Raw genomic sequence first — 25,664 nt, 5'->3', positions numbered from 1 at the left:
TGGTATATAGTACTTAATAAATGCTGTCTGCTATAAATACCTAGTACCCATCACCCTGCTATTCAGAATTTCTGTCCACAACTTTTCTGGCCCAGTCAATGTCCTTCCCAGTGTCCTGTGTCTTAATCACTCTTACTTGGGAAATAGTCCAGGCTATTTTCCTGATCTCTCCTCCTGGACCCAGATTCTCTGCATTTCTTTCTCTAATCCCATCCTTTACCCCTTATTCCATAACTTGCTATCAACAGTTCGCCAGGTCTGAGGACCTGGGCTCTAGTTTTGCACTGCACCTGGCAGTCTGGATGGCCTGTGCAAATTACTTATGCTGAGTCTGTTTCCTCATGTATAAACTGGACTAGAAGATCCTTTCAGTCCCATGTAGCTGTAACAGTCTATGCAAAGGAAAACAGCATTTTGGGAGCACCTAGCACGGGCCGCAAGCTGTGGACTGTATTTACTGAGCAACTTAAGTGCTGAGCGTGATCTTTGGCAATGGAGGTACAGGGCAGATGAAGAGGCACACCTTCCTTGCCCTCATGAAGCCTACACAGGCTGGTTTTGTTACATTAAATTCTCGCAACTACCATGAGAGGACTCGGTGGTGCAGTGCAGCCCACATAATTAAGTCATTTGCTCACTGTCAAATAGCTAGTTACTGGCAGAGTCACCACGTGAAGGTGAGTCTAGCGCCTTCTAACATGGGTCAGCTGGGACAGGTGGGGTGTGGAGGTGAGTGGACGGGGTTTCCTGGATAAGAAGTGACTCTGACATGGCCTGCTGTGTGAGCTGAGGCTGGAGTGAGTGTGGGGGACACGATAGGGAGGGAGGGACAGATGTGTGGTGGGGCGGGGCGAATGCGGATGTGTCTGTGCATTTCTACTTTTGCCTTTTGTTCCTCCTTTGAGCTCCAATATTTTCTTCCTACTAACTCCCCTTTTCATACCGCTTGGGGGCAGCCCCACAAGTGTTGTGAAAACAATACATAGCTACCTTCCAACCACGACTTTCAGTCCCTTGGGCTTTTCTGTCCTTGGAATAATCCGTGATGTATTGCAAGGTCACCATGAAGATTTCCTTCCTGGTCTTCTGAACTCAACCCTCCTGTCATCCTCCATCCCTGCCACCCGGCTCTCAGATCCCAGAGGCTCAGCTTTCATGCCCTTGCAATCACAGAAGAAGAAGGCTTGATCGTTGGGATGGGCAGTGGCCTGAAACTCAGGGAGGACTTCACTGAGCCTGGAAAATCTGGTGTAGAGAAAATCATAGTGTAAGGACCTGTGAAAGTGGAGAGGACTTTGAGGGGTGGGGTCAACTGTGGAGTCCCACGGTGGGGCAGCAAGGGGTCAAGAAGGAAGACCTGGTCACTGAGGTCAACAGCTGCTACCCAGGCCCTCCTGGTGTCTGGACATTTCTTCCTCTTAGCCCCACAGCGTGGCATGCTTACGTGGGCAGAAGGATTTGCCTTTAAATGGTAGAAAGTACAGAAAGGAAAATTTACTAGAAAATTCAGGCATGGAATAAAACCACAATGCTGCCTTTGCATCACCAGTTCTTTGAGTTGCTAAGTTGAATTCTTGCCATACTGGTGAGAAATGGATTTGCTTACTATTTGTAAATGTTACAGATTTAAAACCTGCACAATCTTAAGTAATCGTTGGATTATAGTTTTGTTTCCTCCAGATTTCTGTGCCCTTCTCTCTTCTAGATCACGTAGGATCCCAGGCCCAGGGCAGTTGTATCCAAGTCTGTGGGGGGATATTTCTTTCAAGTTCTGACACTTTCCTTCTGCCGACCCCTCCTCAATTCTGGTTCCTCGTGTCTCTCACTCTCTCCAAAACTAGGTAGATACCTTGTGGAAAAGAGGGATGGAGAGAGAAAAGAAAGGTCCCTCCTTCCTCATGGAAAAGAGAAGGGAAGAAGGAAAGAAAAATCCCTCCTTCCATTGATCTTGGGGTACAGCGATGCCAGGCTTCCACACTTCTTTCCACTCCCTGCCCTTGGGTGACCTCTGCACCCCGGGTGCCCTGCTGCCCCAGGCCTTGGCACATGTTGTCAACATATGGCCGTGGGAGGAGGCTGGTCTTGTCTGGTGGGAAGAGGAGGAAAAAGGAGGGCATTGTTAGTGGAATAAAGAAGTGGGATGAGAGCTCCCTTTACCCTTGGGGGCTTCTTTCCTGGCACCAATCCTCAGAAAATTGTGAAAGAGAAGTTTGTCTTGGTGCTTTAGGGTCCTGTCAGAAGCTCAGAAATAATTAGGCAGAACCTCCTTCCTCTCCACCCTCGGCACCAACCTTAGCCTCCTGCCCTGAAACCCACTCTGACTCGGGGCTGTGAACATTTATAAATGGAGCCATTAAGGAATCAGGAGAAATTCATGCAATTTTTGAAAAATGCCCCTATTCCCTAAGCCGGTGTATCTCTCCACTTTCCACCCCCACTTTAGACATTTATTTATTTATTTATTTATTTATTTATTTATTTTTATTTTTTATTTTTTAATTTTATTTTATTTTGGTAATACACAATGTGGTTGATTATTGTGGCCCATTATCGAAACCTACCTCCCTCCTCTTCTCCCCCCTCCCTCCCAACAATCTCCTTTCTGTTTGCTTGTCGTATCAACTTCAAGGAATTGTAATTGTTGTGTCTTCTTCCACCCCTGCCCCAGTTATTTGTGTATTTATTTATTTATTTTTAGCTCCCACCAATAAGTGAGAACATGTGATATTTCTCTTTCTGTGCCTGACTTGTTTCACTTAATATAATTCTCTCTAGGTCCATCCATGTCGTTGCAAATGGCAGTATTGCATTCGTTTTTATAGCTGAGTAGTATTGCATTGTGTAGATGTACCACATTTTCCGTATCCACTCATCTGAAGATGAAGATTTGGGCTGGTTCCAACTCTTAGCTATTGTAAAGAGTGCTGCGATGAACATTGGGGAACAGGTATACCTTCGACTTGATGATTTCCATTCCTCTGGGTATATTCCCAGCAGTGGGATAGCTGGGTCATATGGTAGATCTATCTGCAATTGTTTGAGGAACCTCCGTACCATTTTCCATAGAGGCTGCACCATTTTGCAGTCCCACCAACAATGTATGAGAGTTCCTTTTTCTCCACAACCTCACCAGCATTTATCATTCAGTCTTTTGGATATTAGCCATCTTAACTGGGGTGAGATGGTATCTCAGTGTGGTTTTGATTTGCATTTCCTGAATGATGAGTGATGTTGAGCATTTGTTCATGGGTCTGTTGGCCATTCGTATATCTTCCTTTGAGAAATGCCTATTTAGCTCTTTTGCCCATTTTATATTGGGTTACTTGTTTTTTTGTTGTAAAGTTGTTTCGGTTTCTTGTACATTCTGGATATTAATCCTTTGTCAGATGTATATTTTGCAAATATTTTCTCCCACTCTGTTGGTCAGGTCTTTTAACTCTTAATTGTTTCTTTAGATGTGCAGAAGCTTTCTGGTTTTTTATTTTTATTTTTTTGATTTTTGACCAGTAAGGGGATCGCAACCCTCGGCATGGTGTGGTCTGCACCATGCTCAGCCAGTGAGAGCAGCGGCCATCCCTATATAGGATCCAAACCCATGGCCTTGGCGCTATCAGCACCACACTCACCCAAGTGAGCCACAGGGCCAGCCCAGAAGCTTTTTAGTTTGATATAATCCCATTTGTTTATTTTTCCTTTGGTTGCCCGTGCTTTGGGGGTCGTATTCATGAAGTCTGTGCCCAGTCCTATTTCCTGAAGTATTTCTCCTATGTTTTCTTTAAGAAGTTTTATTGTTTCAGGGTGTATATTTAAATCCTTAATCCATTTTGAGTTGATTTTAGTATACGGTGAGAGGTATGGATCTAGTTTCATTCTCCTGCATATGGATATCCAGTTATCCCAGCACCATTTGCTGAAGAGGCAGTCCCTTCCCCAGTGAATAGGCTTGGTGCCTTTGTCAAAGATCAGATGGCAGTAAGTGTGTGGGTTGATTTCTGGATTCTCTATTCTATTCCATTGGTCAGTGTGTCTGTTTTTATGCCAGTACCATACTGTTTTGGTTATTATAGCTTTGTAGTATAGCTTAAAGTCAGGTAGTGTTATGCCTCCAGCTTTATTTTTTTTGTTCAGCGTTGCTTTGGCTAAGCATGGTCTTTTGTTATTCCATATAAATATCTGGATAGTTCTTTCCATTTCTGAGAAAAATGTCATTGGAATTTTGATGGGGATTGCATTGAATTTGTATATCACTTTGGGTAGTATGGACATTTTCACTATGTTGGTTCTTCCAATCCAAGAGCATGGGATATCTTTCCATCTTCTTGTATCCTCTGTAATTTCTCTCAGCAGTGGTTTGTAGTTCTCATTATAGATTTTTCACCTCCTTCGTTAACTCAATTCCTAAGTATTTTATTTTTTTGGTGGCTATCGTAAATGGGCAGGCTTTCTTGATTTCTCTTTCTGCATGTTCACTATTGGAGAAAAGAAATGCTACTGATTTTTGTGTGTTGATTTTGTATCCTGCTACTTTGCTGAAAGCATTTATCAACTCCAAGAGTTTTTCTGTACAGGCTTTAGGCTGTTTAATATATAGGATCATGTCATCTGCCAACAGGGACAGTTTGACTTCATCTTTCCAATCTGGATGCCCTTTATTTCCTTCTCTTCCTTGATTGCTCTGGCTAGTACTTCCAACACTATGTTGAATAGGAGTGGTGAGAGTGGGCATCCTTGTCTAGTTCCTGTTCTTAAAGGAAAAGCTTTCAGCTTTTCCCCATTCAGGATGATATTGGCAGTGGGTTTGTCATATATGGCTTTAATTATGTTGAGATACTTTCCCTCTATACCTAACTTATAGAGGGTCTTTGTCATGAATGAGTGCTGAACTTTATCAAATGCCTTTTCAGCATCTATAGAGATGATCATATGGTCCTTGTGTTTGATTTTATTAATATGGTGTATCACATTTATTGATTTGCGTATGTTGAACCAACCTTGCATCCCTGGGATGAATCCCACTTGATCGTGATGAATAATTTTTGTATGTGTTGCTGTATTCTGTTTGCTAGTATTTTAGTGAGGATTTTTGCATCTATATTCATCAAGGATATCGGCCTGTAGTTTTCTTTTTTAGTTGTATCTTTACCTGGTTTTGGTATCAGGGTGATGTTTACTTCATAGAATGAGTTTGGGAGAATGGTCTCTGTTTCAATCTTTTGGAATAGTTTGTAGAGAATTGGTGTCAATTTCTCTTTGAATGTTTGGTAGAATTCTGCTGTGAATCCATCTGGTCCTAGGCTTTTCTTTGTTGGGAGCCTTCTGATAACAGCTTCAATCTCTTTTATTGTTATTGGTCTGTTCAGATTTTCTTTATCTTCTTGGCTCAGTTTTGGTAGTTTGTGCATGTCCAGAAATTTATCCATTTCCTCCAGATTTTCAAATTTGTTGGCATATAGCTGTTTATAGTAGTCTCTAATGATTCGTTGTACATCAGATGTATCAGTTGTAATATCAACTTTTTCATTTCTAATATTTGTTATTTGGGTTTTCTCTCTTCTTTTTTTAGTTAGCCATTCTAATGGTTTGTCAATTTTATTTATCTTTTCAAAAAACCAACTTTTTGATTCATTGATCTTTTATATCATTTTTTTTGTTTCAATTTCATTATGTTCTGCACTGACCTTAATGATTTCTTTCTGTCTGCTAACTTTGGGTTTGGATTGTTCTTGTTTTTCTAGTTCTTTAAGGTGAAGTATTAGGTTGTTCACTTGCCATATTTCCATTCTTCTGAAGTAAGCATTAAATGTAATAAATTTCCCCCTTAGTACTGCTTTTGCAGTATCCCACAGGTTTGGGTATGATGTATCATTATTTTCATTAGTTTCAATAAATTTTTCGATTTCCTGTTTGATTTCTTCTTGGACCCATTTGTCATTAAGTAGAATGCTTTTTAATTTCCATGTGTTTGTATAGTTTCCAGAATTTCGTTTGTTATTGATTTCTAATTTTAATCCATTGTGGTCTGAAAAAATACATGGGATAATTCCAATTTTTTTGAATTTGTTGAGACTTGATCTGTGACCTAACATATGATCTATCCTGGAGAATGACCCATGTGCTGATGAGAAGAATGAATATTCTCAGGTTGTTGGATGGAATGTTCTGTAGATACCTGTCAAGTCCAATTGGTCCAGAGTGTTGTTTAGATCTTGTGTTTCTCTGCTGATTCTTTGCCTAGATGATCTGTCTAATATTGATAGTGGGGTGTTCAGGTCCCCTGTTATTATGGTATTAGTGTCTATTTCCTTCTTTAGGTCTAATAGAGTTTGCTTTATAAATCTGGCTGCTCTGACATTGGGTGCATATATATTTATGATTGTTATGTCTTCTTGATGGATGAATTTTTTTATCATTATGTAGTGGCCCTCATTATCTCTTTTTATGGTTTTTAGTTTAAAGTCCTTTTTATCAGATATAAGAATAGCTACTGCAGCTCATTTTTCATTTCTATTTGCATGGTAAATCTTTTTCCATCCTTTCACTCTCAGTTTATGTGAGTCTTTATAGGTGAGGTGGGTCTCTTGAAGGCAGCATATAGTTGGGTCTTCCTTTTTAATCCACTCAGCCAGTCTGTGTCTTTTGATTGGGGAATTTAATCCTTTTACATTAAGAGTTGTTATTGCAAAGTGTTGATTTAATCCTAGCATTTTACTGATTTTTGTTTGGATGTCTTAAGTGTCTTTTGTTCCTTTCTTACTGATTTACTGTTTGTTTTCTGTATTTGTTCATTCCTTGAGTTGTGGATAAACTTTTTTGTTTTCTCTTCATTATTGGCATTTTTATTTTACTAGTGGGTTTTGATTTTTTGGGGGTTTTTATGGCAGTGGTAGTTATTTTTCAGGTACCAAACCCAGTACTCCCTTGAGAATTTCTTGTAAGGGTGGTCGTGTTGTAGTGAACTCCTGCGGTTTTTGTTTGTCTGAGAAATGTACTATTTGCCCTTCATTTCAGAAGGATAGCCTTTTGGGGTAGAGTATTCTTGGCTGGCCATCTCCGTCTTTTAGTATTTTCAATATATCATCCCATTCCTTTCTGGTTTTTAGGGTTTGTGATGAGAAGTCTGATGTTAATCTGATTGGGGCTCCCTTATAGGTGATTTGACACTTCTCTCTTGCAGCTTTTAAGATTCTCTCTTTGTCTTTGAGTTTTTCCAATTTGACTATAACATGTCTTGGAGAAGACTTTTTGGGTTGAATATGTTTGGGGATCTTTGAGCTTCCTGAATCTGAAGATATACGTCTTTTCCTATACCTGGGAAGTTTTCTGCCACTATTTTGTTGAATATGTTTTCAGTGCAATCTCCTTTTTCCTCCCCTTCTGGAATACCCATGATTTGGATATTTGAGCACTTAAGGTTGTCTGATATCTCTCTTAGATTTTCTTCAATGTTTTTAATTACTTTTTCTTTTTTCTTTTTGTCTGCCTGTGTTATTTCAAACAGCCCATCTTCAAGGTCAGAAGTTCTCTCTTCTGCTTCTGCAAGCCTCCTGGTTAAACTCTCTGTGTGTTTTTTATTTTGTTGAATGAATTCTTCAGCTTGGCAAGTTCTGCTACATTCTTTTTCAGGGCATTGATTTCCTTGTACATTTCTTCTTTCTGGTCCTGTATACTTTTCCTTGTTTCATCACGTTGTCTAGCTGAGTTTTCTTGTATCTCATTTAGTTTCTTTAGAATTATCACTTGAAATTCCTTGTCAGACATTTCAAGGGCTTCTTGTTCTATAGGATCTAGATCATGAGAGTTATTACCTTTTGGTGGTGCACTTTCTTGATTTTTCATATTTCTTGTATCTTTCCTTTGATGTTTAGCTATTGTGGCAGGGGGTTTCACAGTCCACTGGTTTGACACTATTATTTGGCTAGGATGCTGCTGGGGTTCCCAGTTTGGTACGGTTGCCTCAGTGTCTGTTTGGTTGCCCACTAGTGCATCAGTGCATGGTCGCCTCAGGTCTTGTGCCTCTCTAGGGAGGCACCTGTCTGGTCAACATGCACTCAGCCAGGCTGGGGATGGAGTTGGGTGGCAACAGTGAGGCCTACATGCTGGGTTGTGCGCTGGCACCACAGGGTGCATAATCTCTGCAGATCTTGGGCCTCTCTGGTTGGGCACCTCTCTGATCACCACTTTAGACATTTAGACAACACTGTTGGTTACCCTGGCTGGGCCATCTGTGTAGCCCTGAATGGTGGGGTCACAGCTCTTAGTTTCCAATAATATCACATGCCATGAGCAAAAATGTGCTGGCACACCTGACTCAATGGCTTCTCCTTGAAAAGTGGTTTAGCAGAGAGGGAAGAGTCTGACCCTGGAAACATTAGTTTACTGGCCGTTTGGATTTCTTCTGTGAAGTGCCTTTTCTCTGCTTTTGTCCATTTTCTCTTGAGTTTATCTTTTGCTATTGATTTGCACTTCTTTGTATGTCCCTGATACCAGGGCTTGTTTTTCTACCCTCTTCATAATTAAAAAAAAAAAACAGCTTTATTGATGTAGAACATAAAACAAACTGCATATATTTAAAATGTCAAATGTGATACATTTTAACATTTGTATACACACATGAAATCATCACTATTAATTCCATTGTGATCAGAGAACATACTTTGTATAACTTAAATTCTGTTAGATGTATCAATATTTATTTTATGGACCAGAATATGGTCATCTTGGTAAATGTTCTATGTGCTCTTGAAAAGAATGTGTTGTTATGTAGAGTGCTTTATTGTCAATTATGTCAAGTTGGTTTATAGTGTTGTTCAAGCCTTCTATATCCTTATTGATTTTCTATTTTTTCTATCAATTATTGAGAAATGGGTTTTGGCTCCTTGACTATTTTGTGTATTTGTCTATTTCTCTGTGTACTTTTTGCTTTATGTATTTCAAAGCTCTGTTATTAGGTGCATAAACATTTATGATTTGATGAATTGACCTCTTTATCCCTAGTGGTATTTTTGCTCTGAAGTCTACTTTGTCATTAATATAGCCACTCCGGGTTTCTTTTGATTAGTGTTAGCATGGTATATATTTTCCATCCTCTTGCTTGTAACCTATTTGTGTCTTTATAATTAAAGTGTGTTATTTTTAGGCAGTGTATAGTTAGGTCTTGATTTTTTAACTCAATTTGTCAATCTCTGCCTATGAAGTAGGATGTTTAGGTCATTTACATGTAATGTGTTTATTTATATGGTTAAGTTTAAACATCCCATGTTGATATTTCTTTTTTATTTGTCCCATATGCTTAATTTGTTCCCTTTTCCTCCTTTTTCTACTTTCTTTTGGATTAATTGAATATATATATATAAATTCAATTATACATGTATCCATATATATTTTATATATATGTATTATACGTATGTATACATATATGTATATAATTCTATTTTATTCCTTTGGTTGCCTTATTAGCTATAACCCTTTTGGGGTTATTTTAGGACTTATACTTTACATTTTTATCTTATCACAGTCTACTTCAAATGATATTTTACACTCCATACACAGTATATAAGAACCTTACAAAGAATATTCCCATCTCTCCCCTCCTAGCTTTTATGTAATTGTTACTATATATCTTAACTCTATATATGTTATAAAGCCTGTAGTACATTTCTATAACATTCCTTTAAGCATTCAATAATCTTTAAAGAGATTTAAATAATAACAAAAATAATCTTTATATTTACCCACATAGTTACCATTTCTGGTGCTCTTTATTCTTTTCCATCTGTTATCATTTTCTTCTGGTTCAATGGACTTTATTTAGCATTTGCTATAGTGCATAAATTCTTTCATTTGTTCTGACAATGAATTTTCAGCTATTGTATGTCTAGAAAACATCTCTATTTTGTCTTTTTTTGAAAGGTATTTTTGCTGGTTATATAATTTTAGGTTGACTGTTGTTTCTTTGAGTACTTTAAAGATTTTTTTCCCACTTTCTTCTAGCTTGTATTGTTTCCAACAAGAAATATACTGTCATTCTTATCTGCTGTTAGTGCCTTGCCTAGATTCCCTTTTCTGGGCTGGAGCACCCATTCCTAAGCTGTTGTTAATGCTGGAAGTTATTGGCTCACTGACTCTCTCCTTCTCTAAAAAGATAGCCTTGCCTGGGAGAATATGACTCCTCTTCCCCATGGCATTCCAATGCCAATGACTGACTGACATTGGAGTACAAGAGACCAGCCCCTTTACCTCAAGAGGGCTAAATCCATGATATGATTTATGCTTCAGGGACCCTTATGGATAAGACCAAGTTCAGGCTTTACCTGAGATCACATTCTTGCACAACTTTTTCTACATTACCTTTTCTGCTTCCCTAACTTCTTTAAAGATATTTCCTGAGGAACCTAACCTGAAAAAATCACATGCATCCAAATCCCTGTGTTAGGCTTTGCTTCTTGGAGACCAAACCTAAGACAGTGGGCATCAGGAATGGTCCTAGGAAGCATAAGATGAGGATGGGATTCTGGGGCTGAATTCCTGTCAGCCCTCTGGCAATGAGGACCTTCCTGCTGATGATGGGTAAAGTATTAATAATCCATGGCATGCTCTGGCAATGCAATTGATAAGACTTTTACTTGAGGAAAACTGGCTAGGATACAGGTGAAAGTAGATGCACTGGCTCATGCAACATATCTGGCATTTAAGAGATAGGAGACAGATTATAAATATAAGGACTTTGGAATAGAGTGACTATTGTTGAGCACCACTGAGGCCTTGAAGAGAAAAAAATGATAGGTTCAGGGCAATAAGTAGCCAATTAAAAAATACTTGTATAAGAGTTAGACTGCCTCCTTGGCAGCATTTAAAGAGACCCTTATCTTCTATTGCCTGAGGGCAGATAGACCAAGCTGGGGACTTAATTGTAAAAATGGTATAACCTCAGAGAAGATTGAATTTTCAGCATAGGGAAGTCTCCAGGGCCAAAGTCAGGACCCAAATAGGGAGGAATAAGACCTTGAGAATTAGGGTCGTGATATGAGGTAGCTAGCCTTTGAGATCCTTCAACCATCAGATTTTTCTGAACAGTCTGGTTCTGCAGAAGTGTCTCATTCTCCTCATGGGAAACCCTTACTTGAAAACCTTGCAAAAGCCTTAAACTAGAGAGGTGCATTGTACAAAAATGCCGGCTCTCCTCAGGATATGTCCCCACCTCCCTTTTTGGTCACCAGACCTATAGCAAAGGTCAAATCTCAGCATGACCCAATTGGGGAAGGGCTGGATTTACTAAGAAGAAGGGTGGATTAGGTACTACAAGAACTGCAGGACTTGGATAACACGTGTCATCAGGAACCAGGAAAGTAGGCCTGAGAGTAAATCCTGAAGCTCCTGGATCAAGGGGAGGGGCTGGAATATAAAGCTGGGTGTGGGAGAGCTTGTCAATATAAGACGTTCTTATGTGACAAAGGATTTAGCATCCTAGCAAGGTTTTTCTTAGGAGGTTGACTTATATGCTGCTGGGCTGGCTTTTGGAAACTTGGAAAAGACAAAAGCTCTCATTAATAAAGTTGAGATGCATGAACATCTGTGGAAATTTGTGAAGAAAAGATTCAAAGGTCTCAGAGAAATGGACATGGGAGAATAGCCTAAAAGATTTCCAAAAACATGGAAAAAAGTTTGGAAGGTTCACCATCAGACTACACTCCTTAGGAAGCCCTGGAGAACACTCATTTTTACCAAAGCAATAATGAATGTGCTGGTGAGGGGGATTCCAATGGCTATGAAAAGCTGAGTAGTGTACATCATCTGTAGTCTGAGGCTGATAGCAGAAAATACTGTTATATGCTGACTCCCTAATAGCAACAGGGATGATAGGATCCTGATTGAGCAGAGGCTAGTTGGCAGCACTAAACCATCAGAAGCAAAGTAGGTATAATTGTTATAATAATCAGCAAGATCTAAATGATAGCCAAAGGGTCCTGACCTGCAGAGATCTATGGAGATGGCTAATAGAAAATAGTGTTGCTGTGCACAAGACACATGGCTGTAAATGTCTCAAATGTGATGAAAACATTAATCTACACATTGAAGAATCTCAACAAATTCCAAGTAGGATAGGCTCAAAGACATTTACACTCAGACACATCACAGTCAAACTGTCAAAAGCCAAAGACAAGATGAAAAAACAAAGACAGAATCTTGAAAGCAGCAAGAGAAAAGCAACTTATCACAGACAAAGGATCTTCAATAAGATTAACACCTGATATCTCTTCAGAAACCATGAAGTCCAGAAGGCAGTGGGATGACATATTCAAAGCGTTGAAAGAAAAAGGCTGTCAACCAAGAATTCTACACCCAGCAGAACTATTCCTCAAAAATGAAGGAGAAATTGAGACATTTCTAGATAACTACAACTGAGAGATTTTATTGCTAGCATAACCACTCTACAAGAAATACTAAATGGAGTCTTTCAGACTGAAAACATAACAGACAATGTCTACATGAAGAAATAAAGAACACTGGTAATGGTGATAACATAGGTAAACATAAAAGACATATACAAAACTAAAAGCTTTCCTCCTAAAATCAAGAACAAGACAAGAATGTCTTCTCTCATCACTTCTATTCAGCACTGTACTGGAGGTTCTAGCCATAGCAATTAGGCAAAGGGGGGAAAAAGACATCTGGATTGAAGAGAGAGAAATACAATTTTTTCTGTTAGCAGATGACATAATCTTGTGTAGAGAAAATCCTAAGGGATCCACAAAAAAAAACTATTAGAACTGTTTTAGTCCATTTTCTGTTGTTTCTGTCTTGGTAATTTATAAAGAAAATAAATTTATTTCTTACAGTTACAGAGGCTGGGAAGTCCAAGATCTAAAGGCCACATCTCATGAGGGCCTTTTTGTGGTGGAGACTCTGCAGAGTCCCGAGTTGGTGCAAGGCATCACATGGCAAGGGAACAAGAGCATGCCAAACTGGCTTTTGTAACAGACCCACTCTTATGATAACTAACCCACTTCTGTGATAAGTCATTCATTCACTAATTCATTGACCCATTAATCCATGAATGAATTAATCTGTTCATGAGTGCAGAGCCCTCATGACTCAATCACCTCTTAAAGGCCCCACCTCTCAATACTGTTACATTGAAGACTAAGTTTCAACATGAGCTGCAGAGGTGACAAATATTCAAACCATAGCAAGAACTAATAAATTATTTCAGCAATGCCACAGGACACAAGATTGATATACAAAAACCAATTGTATTTCTATACACTAGCAATGAATAACCCAAAGAGGAAATTAAGAAAACTATTCGATTTACAATAGCTTCAAAAAGAACAAAATATCTAGGAATAAATTTAACCAAGGGAATGCAAAATGTACACTGAAAACTACAAAGCATTTTGAAAAAAATTAAAGAAGACCTAAATAATAAAGAGACACTTCATGTTCATGAATTGGAAGATTTAATGTTAATATAAAGTTAATATGGCAATACTTCCCAAGTTGATAAAAAAAATTCAGTGCAGTTCTTATCAAAATTCCAGCTTCTTTTTTAAAAAGAAATTGACAAATAGAATCTAAAATTCATATGGAAATGCAAAGGACCCAGAGTAGCTAAAAGAATCTTGAAAGATAAGAACAATATCAATGGAATAGAATTTAAAGTCCAGAAGTAAATGTTTACATTTATGGTCAGTTTATTTTTTATCAGGGTGTCAAGACAATTTAACTGAGAAAAAATAAGTCTTTTCAACAAACGGTGCTGGGACAACTGGATATCCATATGAAAAAGTATAAAGTTGGACTTTTACCTCACACCATACACAAAAACTAACTCAAAATGGATCATAGACCTAAAGGTGACAGCTAAAGCTATAATGCTCTTAGAAGAAAATAGTAATTCATTGTTACCTTGAACTGAGGAATGCTTCTTATATATTGAGACCAAAAGTACAAGTGACAAAAGAAAAAAATGATAAATTGGATTTCATCAAAATTAAAAACTTTTGTGCTTCATAGAGAACTATCAAGAAAGTCCAAAGTGAAAGTACAGAACAGGAGAACACTTTTGTGAATCTTTTATCTGATAAGGGATGTGTATCTAGAATATATCAGGAATATGTTGCAGTCACCCACATAGGCAGATAGACCTCCACCCAAAATTTAGTTTAGATATTAAGACTGATGATGCCACACATGCACCAAGAGGGTATGAAAATGTTTATTACTCGTGTAAGGAGGCTTTTAAGAAAAATCAGCATGGCTCACAAGCAGTTCTGAAAATGGCTTGAGAGGGCAGGGGAAAGAGACTGGTTAGGGTTTTTCATGGTGGTTAAGGAATAAAGTCAGGGTGAAGGCTCCTGTGAGTGGGTATGAGCTTGTGTGGTTTGAACTTCCTGACAGCATCAAGGAGAGAATACCTGGATTTACCAACTTTCCCAGATGTAGGGAGGAGGGGTTAAGCTTAAAAGCTGTCAGCAGTCAAACATCAAAAAATGGAATTAGATTCTCTTACAGACTCTTACAGCTCAAGAAAATAAAATGGCAAATAACCCAATTTTTAAGATGGGAAAATGATCTGCATAGATATTTCTCCAAGGAAGATATACAAATGGGCAATTAACACATGGAAAGATGTTCAACAATATTGCCCATCAGAGAAAAGTAAATCAAAACTGCGATGAGATACCACTTAATACCTACTAGGATGGCTATAATTAAAAAGTCAGATAATTAAAAGTGTTGGCAAGGATATGGAGAAGATGGAATACTCTATACTTCTGGCAGGAATGCAGAATGGTGCCACCACTTTGGAAAACAGTCTGGTAGTTTTTCAATAAGTTAAACATAGATTTACTGTAAATGAAAACATATATCCATACAACAGCTTGTACACACATATCCATAGCAGCATTATCCAAAAACGTGGACACAACTGAAATATCCATTAACTGATGAATGAATCAAGTGTGGTATATCCAAGCGATGAGATATTATTCAGCCATAAAAAGGAATAAAGTACTGATAATGCTACCCCATGGTTGAACTTTGAAAACATTATGCTAAGTGAAAGAAGCCAGTCACGAAAGGTTAAATATTGAACAATTCCATTTATATTGAAAAGCCCAGAACAGAAAAATCTATAGAGACACAAAGTAGGTTCATGGTTGCCATTGGATTGAGGGTGGGGAGAAGGGGAGTGACTACTAGTGGGTAAGGAATTTCTTTTGGAGATGATGCAATATTAAAGTGTGGTGAATCACAACATTTTGAATATACTAAATGCCAATGAATTGTACACGTTAAGAAGACAGATTTTATGGTGTGTAAATTATACCTCCATAAAGCTACTATAAAAAAGTCAGTAAATCTAATTAGAATTGAGTGTAATATTCTGTCCACAATGCAGAGAATGGATTAGAGGTGAAAAAATCTGGAAGCAGGAACATTAAGTTGATGTTTCAGTAACAGTCTCGAACTAAGGCACCTTCTTAATTCAAGGGACAGAATCTGTATAACAAGTAAATCTATAAGATGCAGTCAGGGAAGGAGAAGTTGCTGGTGATGACACCCAAGTTTCTGGCTGGGATACAGGATGGAGAGTGAAGTTAGTCATTAAGATGTGGAACATGTAAGTAGAGAATTTTTATTTTCTTGAGGATGTGAAATAACAACAGGTTTTCAATTAAAGCTCTTTATAGGCTGGCAATTTGAATGATGAGAAGGCTAGCAGTATAGTCGTGTTTAGAGGTTTGCCATCTGCAGCCAGATTGCTTGTTCAGATTCCAACTTCTCCACTCACGAGCTGGTCAACCTTGAATAAATCACTTAACTTCTCTCTTCATTTCTCTCCTCTGTAAAAGGAGATAACGATATTTACATCATAAGGGCATTACGAGGGGTAAGTGAGCTAATACCCATATAGCACTTGGCATATCCATCATGTATTAAGCACTGAATAATGTTAGTGAAACAGGATACTAAATGGGAAATTTTAACTGGGATTTCAAGATGCAGTGTTCAGAGAATACAACACATATGACATTCCAAAGTGATTTGCTAGTCTGAGATGCAACATTTCAAAAGAAAACAAACAACAGTTATGCCACTCTTAAACCCGCGCCCACATCCAAGTTGTATAAAATGGCAGAGGTGTTGTAAATGAGAGAGAGAGAGAGAGAGAGAGAGGATATTTTTGAAGAGAGGAGTGCTGAGAGTTCTCCCCAAGAGGACAGAGTGAGGGGAGTGCCTCCCATATCTCAAGCCTCCTGAGAAGGACTCCAAGGTGTTTATTGCCTCCTGCTGGATAAATCAAAGAGGCAAGAGATGGGATAGCCAGCACATGAGCAGAAGGAGATGTGGCTGTATTGGAATTGGCCTGCACATCCAGAAAATAAAGGGTGCTACATTTATTTATCCCAGCCAAACCATTAGTCAGGTATAAAGGTAATGGGATAATAATTTGAATATGTGAACAAAGAAAATTTGTCCCTGTGAGCCCTTCTTTAAAAAAAAATAGGTTCCAAACTTTAGCCAATCAAAAAATTGCAGCAAAAAGATTGGTGGTCACATAATTAATATAGGACTAACTGGAGCAAATGTGAAGATTATGGTCTCAGTAGAGAATATAAAAGTTATAAATTTTGTAGAAGTCATATAACTAACAAAAGCTGTTGGTGGGAGGGAGAGAGGGGGTAATCGGTAAGGTAAAAGCAAGGCAAAGCCTAGACATCAAGTAGTTAACATGTAAATAAACACTACAAATGATACTATGTAGTCGAATCAGGTGTAGATAAGAGGGAGATATGGTCATCATTGCTTATAAGAGAGGTTAAGAGATATTGTCTATGGAAATACAAGATAAAGATATTACATGAAGTTCAGGTTAGAAGACAACTACTAGATAAAGGTACAGACCTTCTATGGGCTGGCTAGTTAGCTCAGGGGCGTACACCAGTTTGGTTACGCTGCTGACACCAAGGTCCAGAGTTCGATCTTCGTACCAGCCAGCCGCCAAAAAAAGAAAGAAAGAAAGAAAGTAAAATGCAGACCTTCTAAGTTTTCACAAGAAACACATCCACAACCATAAACACATAGATGACACAGTTAAGGATTTTCAAAAACTACAGAAATGGAAGAATACCACAAAATAATGACAGGCCTTATCAATTAAAAGAAAAATATATTCTTACTTAAATTTACAAAGCAAAATTCAGCCTTGTGCTCAACCTAACAAGCATCTCAGAAAGGTTGAAAATAAAAAAGATTTAGAAAAGTTTACCAGGGAAAGACAAACCACAAATAAGCAGGTGTTAGACTTTTAATATCAAACTAAGTGGTGAAGAATAGCACTTTATAATTCTAACAGGTACAATTTATAATGAGTAAGAATTATGAATATCTGTGCAAAAAATATAGTCATGATATTCAGTACAAAAAAAATACAGGAGATACAAGGAGAAAAAGAAGAGTTTAATTTACTTTTCTCAGTCCATGGAAAATCAAAGAGAAACATGAGTTACAGAAGATCTAAATGACATAATATGTTCAAGCTAATCTAAATACACACGTGTGTGTAAGTAAGTGTGTATGTATGTGCATATATGTGTGTGCATGTGTACATATCACTTAATATCCCTAAAAGAATATGTAGAGCATTCACAACAATTATACATTAGAGCATCTCTATTTTAAAGTGATTGTCTCAATGAATATGAACATAATTAAGGCTTATGATAGATATTTCCCAAGTGTTCACCGAAGGACTGGGCCAACTTGCATTAAAACTGGCAATATATATGAATGCATGCATATCCCAGTACATGCTCACCAGCTTTAGGAGTTGCAGTTCAAAACTATTTGCCAATTTTGATCGGTAGATGGGTAAGGGATTGCCTTAAGCTACTAGTAACAGACTGGACATAGTTAGACTTAAAACTAGATACGAGTTTATTTCTCTCTCCTGTAGAATGAGTTCAGAGGTAAGCAGTCCAGAGCTGCTGGCAGCTCCTCAGTATCATCCCCAGGATCCTTCAGGCAAGGCTTCCATCCTCAAGGCTCATGGTCGAAGATGTGTTTTTGGAAAGTCCCAATAAACAACTTGTGCTTATGTCTCATGGGTCACCCCTAAGTGCAATGAATGCTTGGAAATGTTGTCTTAACCAGGCACACTAAATAAAATCGGGGTTTCCTTACTAAGAAAAAAAGGGGAGAATACATATTGGGTAGGCAAGTAACAGTCTGTGACACTGTGGGTAAAAATAGTACGGCATTGCTATTTTACTGAGTATTTCTTTGTTTTCTACCAAATGAACATTTATAGCTTTGAATGACTTTTCTATGAATGGTCTTTTCATGTCTTTTTCAGTTTATACCTTGGTGCATTTAGAATAATCTTAAAATTTGTATAAGCTCTCAATATAATTTTAGCAAGATGCTCTTCTGACATGATATTTTGTGTTATTTTTTCTCTGCTTTAGAGAGATAGGTGCCAAGATTTATTTTTGGACCTTGATTTCTTTCAGGATTCCCTGCAGGCCGCTCTCCTCTGGGAACGATAGGCAGGACCTGAGGCTTCCCAGAGGCACTGAGGCCAGCCACCCTTACGACGTAGTGGAAGAGCTCTGCTGGCTGGGAAATGTTCTCGGGACCCCATCTTTGAACCCATGGGGAACCCCAGATAATTAGGACATCTCCTCCCCTCCAGGGACCACAAGGGCCAATTGCTGGCAGTAGGTCTTTTGGAAAACCTTAGACAAGAGGGCACCAGAGTTCTGGACAGGGTCTGCGGAAAAGAAGGCCATCGGGGAATAGCATCGCCGATGGTGGTGGATGATTCAGTTTTGGGTTATGAGGATGCTTTTGTGCCCAGGAAGTGGTTGTGCTCATGAACGGAGAGAAGGGGTATTGAGACTGAGCATCATGTTCTGAGCCAGGGGCAGTATCTGGAACCAAGGTTCTTTCCAGCTGCCCTCCATGAAGACTCCAATGCTGGCTCTGGGAGCTGTCTCAGGTGACAGAGTAGAGCAAGCCTCCCTCCGTACTCCCTCGGCCTTGTGATTACTCTCCCACCCACTCACCTGGTTGCCCAGCCTCGTCCCTTCCCATTCTCGGCCATATCTCTGGAGGGAGTCCTGGCTCAAGCAGTGGCGGGCAGGAACGGGTGTGGAAGCAGGCGTCACAGTGCTCATTTGGCCCTGGTGACATTGGGCTTCTCGCTTCCAGGGCTGGGCTTCCTGGGTTGCTGAGGGGACATGGAGCAGATTTCCATCATGCAATGACGGGCAGCCCGTGCTATTTCTCCCAGCCACAAGAAGAGGACATGCCAAAGTCACCATGAATTCTGGGATGAGGGCTGCCTGAGGAAACAAAGCAAACACATACAAACACACACAGAGACACACAAATACACACATGCATACATATACACACATGCACACACACACACACTCTTCTCGTGCTTTGGGTACTTTGGGCAGGAGAGTGGGGGATTCAGTAGAGATTCAAATGCATGGAAATTCTATCTGTTGTTGCCTGTAGCCCCCACACTGGAAACACACTGAAGCCATTCTCCCCTTTCAGATGATCTGAAAATCCGTGTTTCAGTTCACTTAGAAAACCCTTGCCCTCAATGACAGAGAGTTATTCTGCAGAGCTCATTCTTCAACAGCAGGGCTGCCTGCTCCTCCAACTGCAATTCCTTTACCCTTTGCCAAGGCTGCCAGGAATGAAAAGGGGAGGAGGAAGAAGTGGGTGGTGGCAGGAGGCAGGGCCAGAGAAGAGCTGGAACCCTGAGGGCTCCAGCCTGAGGACTCTTCTCTGCCTCTTTCCTTGAGCTGCTTCTGCTCAAGCTGCCAGGTGAGTGCATGGGCAGAGAGCGGCTGGGTGGGCTCAGCGTTTGGCAATGGGGGTGAGGTGGGGCTGCCCCGGGCTCTAGAGAGCACTTTTCCAGCTCTGATGCACACATGAATCACCTGGGGGATATTATTAAAATTCAGATAGGATTTGGAAGTCTGGGATGCAGCCTGAGATTCTGCATTCCTGGTGATGCCAGTATTACTGCTCTGTGCCACATTTTGAATAAAGAAGAATCTAGAATGTTTTCCAGGCCAGGTGGGGTGAGATGGGAGCCATGAGCCTGGGTCTGCACTCAAGGTCCTGCCTTCCTCACCGGACCTTCCCTCCCTCACACAGTAACTCTCGGAGATGGATTCTACACCAAGCAAATACTGAAATTTTACTCCAAAAAACCAAGAGATGCTTAGACACTATCTTATCAAAATCATGATGGAATTTTCAAAAATCTGTTGAGATAATTAAAAATCCCCTCAAACTCTGGGCTTTCCCTCGTCTCCCAACTCTTGAGCTCATAGGTGTTGCGTGACTTACTAAAACCTTGACAGGGCTCAGACCCTGCTAATTCCCCGACACATCTTGCAAACTATTTTTCCACTCTTAGAAACAGTGGTGTCCCTTAAGCTGAGCTTTGCCAGTACTGCTGGATCGGGGGCTTTAGTAGCATCTCCTCTTCCTTCTTGGCCTTGGCATCCTGGGTCCTGTGGAGCAAAGCTGCAGACATGTTTGTGAGAAGAGGATGTGGGTGTCAGAGAATGAGGCAGGTGGGCTGGGGACAGCTGGGCCAGATGGGGGAGGCCACGGGGCCCCAGAAAAGCAGGAGATGAGGAAGGGGGGAGGGCCGTAGTATAGGAAACTCTCTTTGGTTTTCACACAAAAAGGGAGAGGGAGCACGATTTTGTCTGAACCCTCCAGGAGGCTTGAATGTGTGAGGAATAAGTGTTGTTTTGGCGATAACAGCCATGGAGTGAAGGATGAGGAAGGGTACTTAGGATTAGAAATGGGGACCCCAAACCAAGGGGATCTCAGGCAAGTCCTCTCCCCTGCTTTTGCCCTTCTCTCCTTCCTAAACCCTGAAGCTCTTGTGGTGAGCTCTGGAGACCTCAGCTCAGTTCTGAGAACCTCTGAGAGGACATTTGGGTGTCTGGTCATAAGCCTGGGGTGGGCATGGGTGGAGACAAAAAGAGAGGGACCAGAGATAGGGCCTTTGGAAACTATTCAAATTCATGACATGTGGAATATGCCAGGCCTGCCCTGTGGTAAATTTCTGGTTGGCTGGGAATGTGCTGGAAATGTATTTAGAAGCTGCTGGGCCTGAACTTTGAAATACGATGAGGCTCAGAGGAAGACATGAGAATTTACCAAATTAGCAGTTAGCCTGATAACTCTGCAAGAGAGCCAGGGCAGAAGCCCTCAGAGCCCGGGGGCTGCCTCCCCTACAGGGACCCTGTAGACTTATGAGGTGGGGCAGGGCTGCAGGCACTTTCAAAGATGGGGCTGGTTGAGGGAGGATGTGTGGCCAACCTGGAAGATGGGCTGATTATCATGGCCCCACTGGATGGAAGGCTAGAAAAGTTCTTGAGATGCTCTGGTACAGATATCTTGAGTTACAGAGCTGGTAACTGAGGCCAAGAATGGAGAGATGATGGAGCAGTGCTACCCTAAAGCAATGCTTCTCAACCAGGGGTGGATTTGCCTTCCAGGGGACTTTATCAATGTCTGGAGACATTTTTGGTTGTCACAATGTGGGTAGGAGGAGAGGGGTGTGCTGCTTACATTTTGTGGATAGAGACCAGGGATGCTGCTAAACATCTTACGATGCACAGACAGCATCCACCACCCTCAACAAAGAATTATCGGGCTCCAGATGTCAAGAGTGCCAAGGTTGAGAAACCCAGTATGAGCATTGGAACTGGAACTTCCTTATGGTCTTCTAGGGAGCTCCATATCTCCTCTAACAAAACTTAGTCAAATATTTATTGAGAAACTACTTTTTTCTCAGTCACTTCACTAAGTGTTTTCTCTCCTGATAAATAAGCCAGTGATTTTACATTATTCTGTCTTGATTTTCAAATTAGCAAACAGACTTTGTTCTCATTTCTATTTACCTTTTATTATTTTCAATTATTCATTTTCTTCCTCCAAATTCTAAGAGTTTCCCAAGAATGTTTTCCAGTAACCCAATTTGATTTTCCACAGAATCTGTCCTATTGCCTTCAAGATGGATTTTAACTGTGCTATTGATGATTTTTCTCCTACTCTATTTTGTACTGGGTTTATACATGTAAAAATTTCATTTACTCTTACTTTTGAGGAGTTTTGGGAATGACAAGAGATAACTATTTATCTTTGATCTGCCATCATTAATCACAAGATGGATTTTGCATCTTTCTAGAGTCTGAAAATCAATTTCTTCTAAAAATCTTAATCCATTTTTATAGAAAAGAAATTTCAGTGACCTGATATACCTTTGAGTCTCCACAGTCTGTAATGGAGGTACAAAGACAGGGACTGAGGGGCAGGCTGAGGTTCACATTCTGACTCCTGGTGGCTCAAAATATGGTTTCTCACAGATGGTGAGGCAACATATTCCTCTGGTCAATTGATACCCATAGAATAGACCCTTGGAAGCATCTCAATCCATCCTGACAGCACAAAAGTGACCACAGTGCCTAAGCTTTGGCATGTGGCTTCTTATGTATAGTTTATAACACTACTGCCCACTTAAAATCGTTTTGTGCATGTTCCTGGTATTATAATTGGGAAGCTGATATGAGACACATTGGGCATGTCTCATCTGCTCCCACGCTAACTAAGAAACCCAGGTTATTGTTCTTGGCATTAAAGGGAGATACCTAAGCATATGCATAGTCAGAGAGGAATCAAGGGGGGGTGGTCTGAGTTACAGAGAAGATAATTTGGAGGATCAAATCCTTAAAGAAGCAGAAAAGGAGAGACCCAAGGACACAGATTTAGAAGGGACAGTAGCCTTGGACAAGCGTAGTCTTGGACAAACATATCTCCTTCTATGAGATGTTATTAAATACGAAGATAACAGAAAGTAGTAGCTTCAGGGTTTCACATCAAAGAGTCTTTATTTCCTCTGTGGAATAGAAGGTTTGCATTGTTAGTCTGTTCAGGCTTCTGTAACAAAATACCTTAGACTGGTGATTTATAAACAACAGAAATTTATTGCTGACAGTTCTGGAGTGGGGGTCGGGGGAGTCCAATATCCAGGTGCTGGCAGGTTGGTGTGTGGTAAGAACTTGTTCCTCACAGACAGCGACATCTGTATGTCCTCACGTGATGGAAGGGGCAGAACGATTCCTTCAGCCCTGTCTTATAAGGGTACTAATTCCACCCTAAAGGCCTCACCTCTTAATACTAGCACATTGGGTATTAGGTTCTAAAATATGAACTTTGGGAGGACACAAACATTTAGACCATAGCCCATGGTCTTCTGAGAGTGAAGGGAACCAGGTGTGTAAGGGTTTGGGCTAAATGGGGACAGTTTGAAATGGCTGCTGGTCATCGAGGAAGGCTGCTGATCTGGACAAAGATAAACATTGTAAACTTGGACTTGGAGATGCTATTTCAGCCAGGGAACTGAGGAATTTCTGAAACCTGCCCTGATCATGATCACCTCTCACCATGAGGGAGATAAATGCCCAAAAAACAATGGCAAAGGGAAGTCAAAATTTGAATGTCTATCCCATCAGCCCTGACTTTGACCCCAAACCCTATGGCATTTAACTCTGGTAAATTCTGCTGGGTTACCCTAAAAACGTTCCCTTTTTCCTAAGCTGGTAAGATCTAAAGAGCATCAGACTAGCACAAACCTTGACGCTCACTCTGTCCATTTCATCCCATCCCTGTCCAGCTCCCTAAACTAACCGCATCTCAATCTTACCACCATGTTGGGAGCAGAGGCCATCCCAACACACGTGTGAGGGGCTGAGGGCATGGAGGCAGAGAGAAGCAGAGAGGAGCAGACAGCAGGAGAAAGCACGTTCCCTCCCAGCGCCAGCACTGATGTGGTTAAGGCGATGCTGGCAGTACGGGTAGCAACAGACCTGGCAGCATCACCCGGGGAAGCAAGAGTTTTCAAAGGGGGAGTTATCAAAAACCCGTGTTGGTCTCTGTGAGAAAGGGAAACAGGGAGGGAGTGAAAGAGAGAAAAAGACACACCCTGGTCCTCCCCGACACTGAGAGTTCCTCTCCACGCCAGCAGTTAGAAGGGGGAGGCAGAAAAGAGAGCACCAAGCCTCCACACACTGGCTACTATTATTTTACATAGATTATTCCATTAACTAGTAAATAGGTGCAATCAGACTCTTGGTGTTTGATCAGCCAGATCCTCAGAGATGAGCAAAAAGGATTGCCTTACTGATCTTTAGATTAGGAGCGAGAGGTGGCCTGGAGCTCCCTCTAAAGGACAATGAGCAACACACCCACACTGATGACTGTCCCGTGCTCTATAATAGGATGTGCGGCAGGTTCCTGAGGCAGCTGTTGGCTGAGGAGAGCAGGTACTCCACCCCCGTGGGCCGCCTCCTGCTTCCTGTGCTCCTGGGATTCCGCCTCCTGCTGCTGGCTGCAAGTGGGCCTGGGATCTACAGCGATGAGCAGAGTGAATTTGTGTGTCACACCCAGCAGCCCGGCTGCAAGGCTGCCTGCTATGACGCCTTCCACCCCCTCTCCCCACTGCGCTTCTGGGCCTTCCAGGTCATATTGGTGGCCGTACCCAGTGTGCTCTATGTGGGTTTCATCTTGTATCGTGTGATCTGGCGTTGGGAAGAATTGGGAGAGGTGAAGAAGGAGGAGGAGACCCCAATCCATGAAGGGGACAGCAGGAGAGATGCTACAGGGGCTGGAAGTCCCAGGCTGCTCTGGGCTTATGCAGCACAGCTGGGGGCCCGACTGGTCCTCGAGGGGGCAGCCCTGGGAGGGCAGTACCATCTGTATGGGTTCCAGATGCCTGGCTCCTTTGCCTGTCGTCGAGAGCCTTGCCTTGGTAGTATAACCTGTAATCTGTCCCGCCCCTCTGAGAAGAACATCTTCCTGAAGACCATGTTTGGGGTCAGTGGGTTTTGTCTCTTGTTTACTCTTTTGGAGCTTGTGCTTCTGGGTTTTGGGAGGTGGCGGAGAACCCAGAAGCACAAATCTTCCCCTTCTAACTACTTCCCAACTTCAGAGAGCACCAGAAGACACAAGGAACCGACTGATAACTTCTCAGTGGTGGAAACAAAAGAGCAGTTTCGAGAAGCAGGTGAGGACATTAATGACCCTCTCTCATTCTGCCACTGATGTCTCTGTCCTGATGACCTCCTCCGAGGGCAGGTCCCTCACTCATCTGGGAAGTACAACTTCCACATGTTACAGAGTAGATAACCAGGGTCTAGGCAGATGTGTTCCCAATGCATCTCTCAACACCCATCCCCATCAATTTGGTGATTCCTTCCAGTGAGCCAGGATGAGAGTGCTAGTCCGTTGTATCCTGTGAACATCCATTTGGGTCTCTTCCCACTTAGGAAAAATCTCAGCTTCTGCTTGATTCTCTTCTTTGCAGAGTTATGAAGACACCTGGCTTGCCTGAAGGAAATCCTATGATTGGATCTTCTTCCAACTTCCATTGAGTGTAGATTCATATCCATGACAAAGTAGAAGCTGTTGAAGGATCTCGAAGGGCTTTGGTGGTCCATGCTGTCTAAAGCATTTCTTCAAAGAATTCCTGATTGTGGCTTGTCACAAGAATACTTTGGTGTCAGCATCACAATTTTCATGGGCTTGGTTCAAGAGTCAGCCAGCAGAAGCCT

At 41.0% G+C, this 25,664-nt stretch overlaps 1 protein-coding gene across 1 annotated transcript in view; it reads left to right on the top strand.

The window, feature by feature from the left end:
• GJC3 (gap junction protein gamma 3) overlaps positions 1-25,446 on the top strand; it is a 93,470-nt gene extending 68,024 nt beyond the window's left edge. The window contains exons 2-3 of the mRNA XM_063088381.1: positions 24,333-25,117; positions 25,418-25,446. Coding sequence (XP_062944451.1) covers positions 24,333-25,117; positions 25,418-25,425 — 793 coding nt within the window. The 3' untranslated portion in view covers positions 25,426-25,446. The remainder of the gene's footprint in view (positions 1-24,332; positions 25,118-25,417) is intronic.
• Positions 25,447-25,664: the final 218 nt, after the last annotated feature.

Source organism: Cynocephalus volans, chromosome 3 (assembly GCF_027409185.1).
Source record: "Cynocephalus volans isolate mCynVol1 chromosome 3, mCynVol1.pri, whole genome shotgun sequence".
In the NCBI taxonomy this organism is placed as follows: Eukaryota; Metazoa; Chordata; class Mammalia; order Dermoptera; family Cynocephalidae; genus Cynocephalus; species Cynocephalus volans.
Note: the sequence above shows the minus strand (reverse complement) of the source record. Positions and strands in the feature narration are given on the sequence as shown.